The 13,307-nt window shown below is 35.0% G+C and overlaps 1 protein-coding gene across 2 annotated transcripts in view; it reads left to right on the top strand.

Annotated features, from left to right (window-relative positions):
- Window positions 1–3,434: 3,434 nt before the first annotated feature.
- Window positions 3,435–13,307, top strand: part of fam20cb (FAM20C golgi associated secretory pathway kinase b) — a 112,101-nt gene continuing 102,228 nt past the window's right edge. For both annotated transcript variants that reach the window (XR_015504037.1, XM_087276175.1), the window contains exons 1-3: window positions 3,435–4,642; window positions 5,098–5,273; window positions 7,977–8,055. Coding sequence is in view for 1 of the 2 variants with exons in the window: in XM_087276175.1 (XP_087132301.1) it covers window positions 4,125–4,642; window positions 5,098–5,273; window positions 7,977–8,055 (773 nt within the window). In the remaining variant the exon portion in view is untranslated. The remainder of the gene's footprint in view (window positions 4,643–5,097; window positions 5,274–7,976; window positions 8,056–13,307) is intronic.

Raw genomic sequence — 13,307 nt, forward strand, 5'->3', positions numbered from 1 at the left:
TGGAGTTTGCATTTTGTCCCCATCAGGGCCGTGCACAGGGGGGTGGCCCGGTGGCTAGAGCCACTGCCCATTTGCCCTAATTGGCTGAGGTGCCCCTCTCAAACCCTCCACCCAGATTTCATATTTTGCTCAAGCAGCTACAGTAGATGTTTAACTGCATTTTAAATGATGATAATACTAATTATATTATTGTTTTGTCATGTGTGACAGTAATAGAGAAATGTCACATTAAAAACCCATGTGCACCAATAATATCTTAATCGTTTATAAACAATAGATGACATTTGTAAGATATCTGAATATTTTAGCATACTCGTATGACTAAACCAAAAGACCAAGCCAAGAGAAGCCCACAACATAATTAATGAAACACTGTCAGAGAAAATTATTCTCAGGTCATTGCATGTTAATCTCTATTGACAGGCACAAATTTACCAGTAATATTTTACTTGGTCACAGCTGTATTTCAGCAGGGCTTGTGGCCCAGTGAAAAAAAGGGTCAAGTGACGCCCCTGGTTCTTTTCAAAGACAATGCATTGATGTGGCTAGATGAAAGAACAGAAGCTTTCTCACAGTGAAATCGAGCCTGCTAGAAATTAGCCTTGTCATTAATTAGCTCTTTCCTCATGCGGATACCAAAAAACAATCAGTGCTCTGTTTCTGAAGTATTGTTACCAAATACTGCAGGGAATTTAAAGAAAAAAATCCTCAACTGCAGACAATCAGTCTTTCATTGTCATCTCTGACAGCTCTCTTGTCTGAAATGTGACATTTGACCTAATAAATAATAATTAGGTAATTAGTGCTGTCTACATGTCTCTGTGATGTCCTGAACCTGCTCTTTGTATTGGCAGGCACGTGTTCATTTCATGATCAGATCAAAGTGAATTTTGGTGACATCTTTTATTTCATTATCTTCATTGTTTTGGACTGTATTGTTCAATTATTTTTCTTTTAATTTGTTCTCTCAGCTTCTGTCAATCAAATAAAAAAACAGGGTCCTTATTGTCTTATTGCTTAGATGAGGCCATGTTAAAATGATACTTTTTCGGCAAAAGTTTACTTCTTTGAATAATACATTGACACTGAAAAATACACTGTAAAAAATGATGTGTTCAACACAATTCCTTTATGTTGCCCTAACACAAATTGATTAAGTTAACTTAAATGTTTTTACCAATTTAAGTGGACTGAACACAAAACAATTAAGATGTCCCAAAAAAACTTAAAAAGTTTGTTGTTTCTACTCATTTTAAATAAGTAATTTGAACAAAAGTCAAAAGTCATTTTTGAGTGTACCTATTTTTGTCAATGGACATTAGAAAAATTAAATGTTTAAAGAAACAAATAGATTTGTTTTAATTTTTTATTATTTTAGAATTTTTCCATTAAACTTGGTCAAAGAAATAAAGTGCTAAACTGCATTGTATTTAACAGATTTAAAATACAGCAGAAATTTCAGATACATCTAGGATCGTTTGTACAGTAAGACCTTGGAGTTAAAATGATCAAGAATGGCTGATTTAAAGGTATAAGGTGAGTGATTTACTGGAAATCTTGACATTTATATTAGTTCTACTTGACAAATCAAATCATGTCTGATTTGTTAGCAAATAATGAATCATGTTATTCAATTCGCACATTTCCAGGGTGAAGGATCTCTTCATGAATTAGTCATCCCTACTTTTCTTTTTGTGACGGAGAAGAACGACAGTCAGACATTTTGAAGTGACTCAAGGCTGAGTAAACGTTCTAGACAAATCCTTTTTATTTATTTCTTTTCTTTACTTACACTCTAAAATGCTGTGTTTTTGTAACCCAGCATTGGGTCAAATGTTGACAAATCCACAAAAAATTGTTACATTTAACAAATTAAATTTAATGCTATTGAAAAAAGTAACCCAACGAGGGGGGTTGTCCGTATTTATTTTAATGTAAAATTTTAAAAGAGGTAGTTCTTTCAGAAATAAACACTTCCTAATTTATTCACCGTCAGGTCTTCAAGGATGTGTGTAAGTTTTTATTTATTATTTTTTAATTGGATCAATGAAGAAGATTAAACCTTGCTGATTCATAAAATGCAGATCAATGGTGACCACTTAGAAAGTCAAAAACAACATACAGTATAGGTTCAACAAAATTAAAACTCAAGCTCCTGATGATATTTTGAGGTCTTATGAAGTGAAACTGGTGTGTGCAAGAAAGTAATAATTAACAACAACAAATTATATTTAATTATGGATGGGAAACACAGGAGAAACCCTTTTTGCAGAATATAAGTATTTTTTTATTATAGTCGATATTTTTTTATTTTTAAAAAAATTGTGAAACTATGTTAGAAAATTTTTTGATTGTTGTGACTACTGTCTTTTAGGCCAAAAGATGAAACCATTTTGAAAGTTAAAAAAACAGTGACTGCTAGCCAGTTTTGGGAAAAACACGACATACTGTAGCAGGGTTAGTTGTATAGGGGTGTTACAAATTAGGCCACATACTGTTAGACACCAATTAGATGAACAAAATAATTTTACAATTTTGAGTGTAATATTGAGAGCTTTTTATATTAAAAAATGTTTACTAGAAAATAAAATACATTTTATTCATAATAATACAAATAAATGTATTGTATAATAATGCAAAAAATCAAAATGTGTTTATCCAATAGCTAAATAAATAAATAAATAAATAAATAAATAAATAAACCTACTGTGCTATGTAGAATAATAAAAAAGAAGCTACTGAGGAAATGTAGCTATTTAATGTAAACTGAATTTAAATTAATTGTGTGTAATCTGCCTTTTTAATTAACCCTCTTTCCTGACTTGACTCACAGGTGGGGTAAATACTGCACAGCGATCATACTTTCGGTGCTTATTTGTAGGAGAGGCTTGTGTGTTGTTGGTTAAAAAATGGTTTGTCTAACCCCCTACTTTGGTCATAATTTTTCCAAAATCAAAAAGTGTTGCTTTGTGACCCGCTCTCCCCAATGCTTCTGTTTTCCAAAGTGGCACTGCCCTACAAAAATGTCTAAAAATCTTGAATGTTCATCTGAAACAGTCACCTGCTTAGCCTACTGGATGGCCTGAAGGTCTGTAAATCTTAAACCAATGCCTTAAGCATATTTCTAGCCTGCTTATATTCCTCTAGTCTTGCTCAACTGCTTCCTGACATGAAGAAACAGTCCCGAAATTTTCCACCAAAATAAGGTGGTAGAGAGCGGTTAGGGCGTGCGTGTTAAGCACATCTTAAAAAGTCATTTCAGACAATAATGGGCAGCAGTGTGTGTTCAGACGCCCTCTTCTTGCACAATCTGACGCTACAGGAAGAAGCGAGCCTGGGCTGCCTGTCCTGCCGTTTTCAAGCTCAGCCAATCCTCAATGTGCGAGGGGCTTCAGCATCATGATATTTAACACACCCACCCCGAACATCCGACCGAGGTATTTCCTCAAGCGCCTGTCAACGGGCAGACATCACCTTCACGAGAGCTGGACGAGCGGCAGGAAACGATGAAACTTTCTCCACATATCACATTTGTCGACGGACGGAAGGAGGTGCGATGCCACACTTTCTCGAGACCTGCCAGGGCTGCCATGCGTCTCGTCGCTTTCACCGTTTGAACAGCCTCGATTCACACCGGATAAGACGAGCGAATGAACTTGTACAGCTGTGAAAGGCATCTCGTGCGCTGTATGAAAAGCGGCAGATGTTTTCTTCGCACGCCGAAATGGACATCGCGAACGCGCACTTTTCTGGATAGTCTACTGTATCCGACGAGGCTTGACTTGTTCGCATTTCGCAGATATCTGCTGCATACGAGCTATTAAATGGTCAAACAGACTATGAGTGACTGTGTCGCGTCTCGTCAACTGACCGCACGGGAGGAATTTAATCGCGAGCGCACGTAAATAACTGGATTATTGTTTGGCATGGATGTACACGAGCGCTTCACCGAATAAACCCTCATCTCTGCCCTTAAACTGGCACATGAAAACGGAGACGTTCCATGCGTTCCCCTCCTAAAATTGGGAGCCCGTGTTTTATGTACAGTTGGCGATGTAGTGCGCTTGCTCACTTTTATCCCTGACATTCCAAACAAGTCGTTTCTCGAACGCGAGAGCCTGAAGATGATCCTCTTTAGAAAATTCCGCGTCTTGATTTTGATGGTGTTTCTTATAGCCTGCTCCATGCACATTATGATAGACTTGTTACCGAAGCTGGAGAGACGGAGCGGTAGCGCGTGCTCGTGCTCACACACACCCAGCGAAGAGCCGCAGAACTGGGCTAAGCATCGAGCCAAGCCGGGATCAGAGTCCGGCTGGCCTAATAAACACACACTCCGAATACTTCAAGACTTCAGCAACGAGCCCAGCTCCAACCTGACCTCTCACTCGCTGGAAAAGATGATGGTCGGTGAGAGAGCCGAGGCTTTGAAGAGATTTGAGCAGCTGACAGGTGATGAGAGGAGGCTCGCGACGCGGGACTCTGCCTTCAAGAACGCAGCGGTCAAGGGTTCGAGGCTCTCGGCGCTGTTTGAGCATCCTTTATACACCAGGCCATTGCCTCCTTTAACTGACGAAGACACTTTATTCAATGTCAACACTGATATACGGTTTGACCCTAAAGCTGCGGAGAATCCAGAGTGGTAGGTTGAGCAGCTGTGTTTCTTTCTCACAAACATTAAATACACACTCTTCAGTGGAGACAAACAGCTGTTCCCCTTAAATAATACTGATTTCTAGTACATAATTATAAAAAACATATTGTTATTATTATTAATATTTTATTGGTGTTATTGTATGTTTATTAACATTTTGATAATTAAAATATAAATAGCCATACATGTATATTAATTATTTGTTATTTTATGTTGATAAATCTACTATGATTATACTATTATTTAAAAATAAAATAGATTATATAGTAGTAAAGTTAATACTGTTTAGTCATAATAACCATTATTATTATTATTATTATTATTGTTATTATTATTTCAATGCATTGAATAAAAAACAAACAAACTTTAAAACACAAAAACACAGAATTGTCTATGCGTTTTTAAAATGGTATTACATTTAACACATTTTTGTATTTTCATAGGAATGGGGAAAGTAAAGATGGGGATTATGCGCCTACGGGTGAGATGTCTTCAGACTCCTACCCAAACTGGCTCCGCTTCCACATTGGGATCAACCGGTATGAGCTTTACTCCAGGCATAACCCGGTTATTGACGCAATGCTGAAGGATCTGGTTTCGCAAAGGATCACCAGTGTTGGTAAGTTAATATTTGAGATTGCACAACAATTAGTACACAATGAGCAGCATTGGAGTTGAACACCATTCAGAGAAGTGATTTTTGGATTGCATTTGTACAGTTGTGACGCTGATTTGAGTGCAGTGTTTGAGTGCAGATTTAAATAGATTCTTTGAATGAAGTTTCTTCAAGATAATGGTTAGACTCTTCCTGCAGTCTGTCTGCGGATGCATCAATAAAATTGGACTGAGATTCACTGCTAGTGGATTCCAGCAGGGTAAATGAATGAGAAGAGCGTGCAATTTAGACTTAATCAAACGCCATGCTGTGGAAAGTATCTCCTGCCAGGCATGCATATCGTCAAAAAGAATTTTGCTTGATGGGATGCGTTTATGTGAAGCACCAAGGTCAACCTCAACTTATTACATGGTTCTCCTAAATTCTTGAATCTGATTGGATGATCACTTTAAATTGTGGGCAGAATATCTTTGTATTTTTAACAAGAAACTGTATATTTGACAACTGTCCCTGACATCCAAACCACCTCATATTCTTCTCACATGATAAAATAATTCCTCAAACCAAAATATTTATTCCATTTATTGCCTTATTTGGTATACCTGGGTCAATAGAGAAGATACCTGATTTTGGTGTTTGTTTCAAATTTTATATATAATTTTTACCGGTCAAAAGTTGGGGTCAGTAGAATTTTTAAATGTTTTAAAATAAGCTTATCCTGCTCACCAAAGTTGCATTTTTTAAATAAAAAATACAGTACAATTTGTAAAATTGTGAAATGTTAATGCACTGTAAAATAACTGTTCAAATGTAGTTTATAATTTCACTTAATAGTTTATTTTAGTGACTTTAATGATGAATTTTCAGCTTCATTACTCCAGACTTTAGTCACATAATCCTTCAGAAATCCCTCTAATATTAATAATAATAATAATTATTATTATTTTTATTATTATTGGTAATAGTAATAAAAATAATAATGACTGGAGTAATAATTCCATCCAAAACTACATACAATAAGAAAGGAATTTTTAAAAATTGTAACCAATATTTAACAATTTAACTTTTTTTATTTAATAAATGCCGCTTTGATTAACAAAATAATTTTATTTAAAAAAAACATGAAAAAAAAACTGAATGAAAACTTTTGTATATTTTCTATTTGAAATATTCACATATATCATATTTAATGCAAGTACGGTGTCTGTTGTAGCATTTGAAATAAATAAATAATCAAAAATATGGGTGAAATACTTCCACTATGATTAAGTGTAGCATACTGTATATATGTATAAGAAAAATATACAATATAATAATCCTGACCCATTCTTATTAAATATACTTATATTATTATGAGTATAATATATATGTATGTGTATATATGTATATATATATATATATATATATATATATATATATATATATATATATATATATATATATATATGTATATATATATATATGTATATATATATATATATATATATATATATATACTATTATAAGTATAGTTCTATTTAAGAATAAAAGATCATACTAAACTTTGTTATTTTAATTAAGTGATCAAAAGCTTCCTGCTGCCAAATGGCTTTCTTAAAATATAGTGGTAAATTGAATTAAAATGACATTTAATTAGTATTTTGGCCTATGCCCTGTGACCCCTAAATGAGTATTTGGTCACACTTTATTTATTTACAGGTTCTCACTATTAACAAACCATTAACCATGACTTTTAGCTCAACAAGCATCTAATTCTCTGCTTATTAATAGTGATCAAGCTAGTAGTTGGGTTTATTTTTGATAGATTAGACATGTTGAATAAGATTATGCAGATTATATATTTTATAAGTACAAATAAACCGCCAATATCTTAATAATATGCAGGAAATAAGCCACTAATAATAATAAGATTTGGTACTTTGACAAGCCTTGTCAAAGGTTTTGTGTTCTAAATAAGTTTGACAAGGTTTTGTTAGTATAAACTTTGGTGGGTGTCTTCTGCAATTCACAGTAAAATGTATGATAGTTATTTTTGACTCTAAAAAATATTAAATTAACCAGGACACATTATAATAACTGAAAACAGTTTGACAGTTTACAACAGTTATTAAATAACACAGTTATTACTTTACTATTGACGTTTGAAAATATTTCGTCTTTAATCCAGCTGTGTAATAGCTGACATGCTATAGAGTGCCTCAGTCAATAACATGAAACAAAACACCCTTGATTAATTTTGAGTTAGTATTAGATTACATTGACCAGCTGACTGTATGTTGGGATGTGTATACTCTTTTATTCTTCCATTTAGTTGTTCTCTGAAAGGAAGTTGCATGGTAATCTACAATGATAGAGATCTTTAAAAATTGGTATCGACACACATGCCTCTTTAAGTGACTTGAGGCAGTGTCTTCTTTTTTTCCTTCATCTGTTTGTGATTGCCTGCATATTCATTGCAACAAGCATTTTAAAAAGGTCTTATCAGCTTCCCTTAAAGGGCAGTGCGTAGTGTATGTCCAAAACACACTTGTTTTCATTCGTTTTTTTCCCCAACGATGCATAATCAAATACCATCCTCAGTGAGAGGACAGAGTATTTTCACAATTGAATCTTCACATTGTTATTGCTATTTGCATAATGAGTCTTATCTAAAATGGTTTATTGGAAGTTACTTTCCTGATACGAGTGCTTTTGTTCTCTGTGTAGCAATGAAATCTGGAGGCACGCAGCTGAAGCTCATCATGACATTCCAGAACTACGGCCAGGCCCTTTTCAAACCCATGAAGTAAGTGAGACCGCAGTATTAAAATTATGATGTCACTGATAAATATTATGAACATGTGGACATCTGTAATCTCAGCACCGGTGATTTCTTCTCACATACGTTACTGCTTCCTTGCTTCAAGGTTTAGAATATGTGACTCTAAACCCATCTTAAGCAGTGGTGGAAAGAGTACTGAAAAATCATACTTAAGTAAAAGTACCCTTACTTGCCTAAAAATGTAGTGCAAGTAGAGTAAAAGTATCTGTTGTAAATATTACTCAAAGTATGAGTAAAAAGTAGACAAGAGTAGTGTGTATTACAGCTGATGCATTTATATGCAATTTGTGGATGTGTGTAAACGTAACATTATGTAGTGCATTTAGTTATTGACCAGCAGGCACACAACATCATAAGACAATAATATTCGGTTAGATTTAGTGATGTCATCTCATTTACTTTTGAGCCAACATCTTAAACCAACATCATATTGGTGTCAAATACTGACATTTGTTCGTCAGGTATGGCAACCAAAATCCAAAATCTGATAGACGTCACAGTGGTAACGTCCAGCTGTTACATCATTAAACGTTGTGCAATGTCCCCACGACGTTGGGGTACAACATCAATCGGATGTCTTGTACCTGCTGGGTGTTTGAGGCTATTTTGGTCATCATATAGTAAACATCAGTCATCTACTCATCAGTGACGTGCAGTCTAAACAGTGTCTGAATCATTGAGTGGGATACCTTTGACACTTTTTTGGACACTTTTAATGCTTCCCAACAATTTGCTGCTATTATATATCACCCATGTCTTGAGGTAGCTCATCATGATGCGATTTACCTTCTATGTGCAATTTGAATGGACAGGAATCACAGTACTGATTTTTGTAATCTCCATAGACAAGAAAAAATAAAGTAGTGACTGCAGGACAGGTTGAAGGAAAGTAGAGGAGTAAAAGTACTGATACAGCTCTACAAATGTACTCAAACACAAATTACGATTCCTAAGAAAAACTATCCAATTACAGTAGTTTGAGTATTTGTAAGTTGTTACTTTATAACACTGGTCTTAAGTGCCTTTTTTAAATAATTATTGTCATAAAAACATTTATTTTGACCAATTAGGTCAACAATTTACAGTTGAAGTCAGTATTAGCCCCCCTGTTTATTTCCTCAATTACTGTTTAACAGAGAGAAGATTTTTTCAACATATTTCTATACATAATAGTTTTAATAACTCATCTCTAATAACTGATTTATTTTATCTGTGCCATGATGACAGTAAATAATATTTGACTACTTATTTTTCAAGACACTTCTATGCAGCTTAAAGTTAAATTTAAAGGCTCAACTACTGTAGGTTAATTAGGTAAGCTAGGCAGGTTAGGGTAATTAGGCAAGTTATTGTATAATGATTTATTCTGTAGACCATCAAAAAATATAGCTTAAATGGGCCAATAATTTTGTCCCTAAAATGTTTTTTGAAAAATGAAAACTGCTTTTTATCTTGCTAAAATAAAAAAAATAAGACTTTCTCCAGAAAACATATTATTAGACATAATGTAAAAATGTCCTTTCTCTCTTGAAAATCATTTGGGAAATATTTAAAAAAGAAATAAAAAAAAAAAATCAAAGGGGGCTAATAATTCTGACTTTAACTGTATGTTTTACTATTGCCAAAAATATACTCGTGCAACATAAGACTGCTTTTGTAGTCCAGGGTCACATATGTCTCATTGTTAAATGGATATATTTCCTGTTGTCTCTGTTATTAAATCTTCTGATGGACACTATTGTGTTGTACTTTTAGCCCAGGCCGCTCAATTCTATTTGGATACGTCTGTTATTATAATCGTGTGATAATATGCTCAGATCAGAGCTATTGAAAAGGGATTTATAGTCGTCAGCGTTGTTATCCACAATGGACGGATCACATCCCATTTGAAATGTAGGTTACAAAGGGAGGGGAGGTTGTTTTTATGGATTTGACAACCCCTCAGCGCAAATAATAGTTGCCTCCCTGTAATTTTCCGGGATCTATAAATGGCAGCAAGTAAATCTTTGGTGTCATTGTCAAATCCAGAGAAGCAGCCCCTCCATCTGTATGCGCCTTAACTATCGGTTTCACAGACGCTGCTTATGCTTTCTCTGGCAGATTAGTATTTAATGTCTTAGCAGTTTCATTGCTATCATTGAGATTCACTGTTTTCTGTATGTTTTTTTATATCATAGCTCCACCAAGGAGTATACAGGATGTGGGACTTGGTGGCTGAATTTTATGAACAAATGTCCTGCCAGCTGATTGGCTTTATTAGCAGTGTGTTCATAAAGACACACTTAAGCATTGGCAGACTTTATTATGAGATGCTTTTCCATGAGTGAGCATGAAATCGAACAGTTGATCAATAGTCTTGAATTTTATATAGATGAATGTGAAATGTAAGGAAGCCTATGTGCATGTCCCGGCGGATTCTGAGATGTTCTTGGTTCGTTCTTGGGGAGTATTTAAGGAGAGATGAGAACAATGGGTCTTTGGTGACAAGAAGCTGATAAATGTTATTAGAGAGAGGAGGTCTGAGCCTAGCCTGTTCCTGCTATAATTAGCGCAGAGCAACAAAGACACGCTCGTTTCTCCCAACCACAAGCTAAACACTTCACCCCCATCTTGCTTTTGAGATCATCTTTTCCTCTGGCGTTCTCCTTTTTCACTGAAGGTTTGAAAACCCAGGACTTGCTTGACCTTCTTCGAGGACATGATTTGAGTTTGCCAGCTAGCACGTTGCTAATATAATCAAAGTCAAAATGAAACTTCAAACGTCTGTAGTCCTCGCTGTCTTCGCTGGTAATTCCATTTTGTAAATATTGCTTTCACCAACTGATTTGTCGACGTGCTTTCCATGCCTTCTCTGACGAGTCAGGCAAGGACGTGTTCTAGCAGCACGTGTGGTCTTGCAGAGCAGCTTTCTTTCGGTTGATTCATGTCTGAATGCTTGCAATATGCCACACAAAAAGACCTTCCTGTATTACTATAAAGCCTGGGGAAATTGCATAATCAGCTTTAATTCTCTGAAGCGCATTAGATGAAATAAATAAAGGACATTTTTTTCATTGTTTGTTCACCTTCGTGTCATTTCAAATCTGAATAAATTTCTTCCATCTGTGGAGCAAATAAGATGTTTAGAAGAAAGTTTGTGATGCTCTAAACAGGAGCTGTTAAAAATATTATATTATTTAATTTAATTAAATTTTATTGAATTTTATTATTCATTTTTCTTCGGCTTAGTCTCTTTAGTTATCAGGGGTCGCCACAGTGGAATGAACTTCCAACTTGACCATCATATGTTTTACGCTGCGATGCCCTTTCACCATACCTGTCAACATTCGGATGTGAAAATAAGGTATATGTCCATCATAACATCCAGCAGTAATGTCCAGTAGCTTGCCGGCCGACTTCAGCGGACATTCAGTGAGTCATTCAGTCAGTCGACAGCAGCCTTTGGTGGATTTATGCAAGAACAGAAGCAAATGGCACTAGCAAGAGAAATTTGAGATCTCAAAAGGCGTACACAGCAGCCTCTGGCAGATTTGAGATAACTAAAACTGCAAAGGTCTTAGCTCCTGGAATGTATTTGGTGCTCTCCAGAAATATATATAGATGTATGTTTTTTAGAATAAGCCTGGGTTGAGATTTTCACCACTTTACAAATGGAAAAACATAGTGGTGTAGTACAAAATTTGAGGGGTTTATTTTAATGATAGCCTTTCCTTTATTATGAAAACCTGACAGGTGGACAAATCTAAACGTGTTTTTATTAGAACAAATATAAATAGACCTATGCATATAATAAATACTCCTACTACTAGGAGGTAGGAGGTAGTGTTTTTTACAATAATATATTTTAAACATTTTAATCCTTTAATTTTTTCATATGTAAAGATATTTGTGTATTGCTGTACAGCCTCTATGTATTAAGAAACGTGTGTGCATAGGCCATAACTAATGTACTTTTCAAATGAAAAAACTCTGCGCCATTGACTTTAGACCAATCTTTAGTTGGTCAATGGCGTGATCTATTTCGGTTATTTCAAAATAGCAACTCGCTCCTTTTCAGACCTGCACTTCCATGAGTCCACAAAGTGGAGTAAATGCATTTGCTATTTACAACGTGGCATAAAATGTGAAAATGATTGATGCGTTGGTCTGAAAATAGCAAAAAATTAAGTGTTGTGCCACACTCTCAGAAATAAAGGTACGCAAGCTGTAACTGGGGTGGTACCTTTTCAAAAATTTTAGGCACTAATATTTACATTTATTTTTGAGAGTGCAAGTGTTTGAAAAGGCCCTTAATGTTTCCTTCATTTATTATATTATATACATATACTAACTAATTCATACCTTAAGTAATTTTGTGTGTGTGTGTCTTGGTTTGGACCATTGAAATGGAAAACTGGACATGATGTTAAAATATATTTACCTTGATCATTTGGTGGAAAAAAGGCTGTTTGATTGGCCCTGAAAGCAGGTAATTTGGTCTGGTACTCTTATGTGGTTTGTCAGCTTTAAGCATCTGCTTACGCCGAAGTACTTAGGCTATTTAACAGAATTAATGAAAGTCTGTGATGAATGGGCGTGAGAGTGGATTAGAGGGTGGACAGATCAGAAGGGGTGATATTTTTTTTCAAGAACTTCCTCAGTAGGGCTCCTCAAGGTTTAATAAAGAAAGATACAATAATTCAATGTAGGCGAAGCGAGCTCTTCTGAATGCATCATTGCTCAAGCACTATTTAAAGATAAAGGCGATTTCAATAGCAAACAGACGTGTTTTAAAGGCTGCTCTCTGAGGCATGACATGCTTCAAAATGGATCTTCCTCTGTCCTGAGACATAGAGGCAAAGGGACAACAACACAATTGTTCTCATCTGCTAGCGCTTATTGACATCTCCCTGTAAAATCACATGACATTCACACAACACCAACTTTGAGCGGTTGCTCACAACTTGGTTAGGAACTCAGATTGTCAATTGGACATCAAATGTCAATTTAGGTACCCAATTCCGTTATTGTACTAAATGTCCCTAAAATCAAATACTCAATACTCAAAGACTCATTTCAGAATGATAGGTACATTTCAAGCATTTTCCATTAATTTCCATTAAACTGGAATGGCATATAGAAATGTAAAGGAAACCTGTTAATGTAATAAAATGCAAAAGGATTAAATGTTATAGAGAAAATTTGATTTTGTTCCTAATCGTATTTTAATTTATTGT

This window comes from Danio rerio, chromosome 12 (assembly GCF_052040795.2).
Source record: "Danio rerio strain M-AB ecotype USA chromosome 12, GRCz13ab, whole genome shotgun sequence".
In the NCBI taxonomy this organism is placed as follows: Eukaryota; Metazoa; Chordata; class Actinopteri; order Cypriniformes; family Danionidae; genus Danio; species Danio rerio.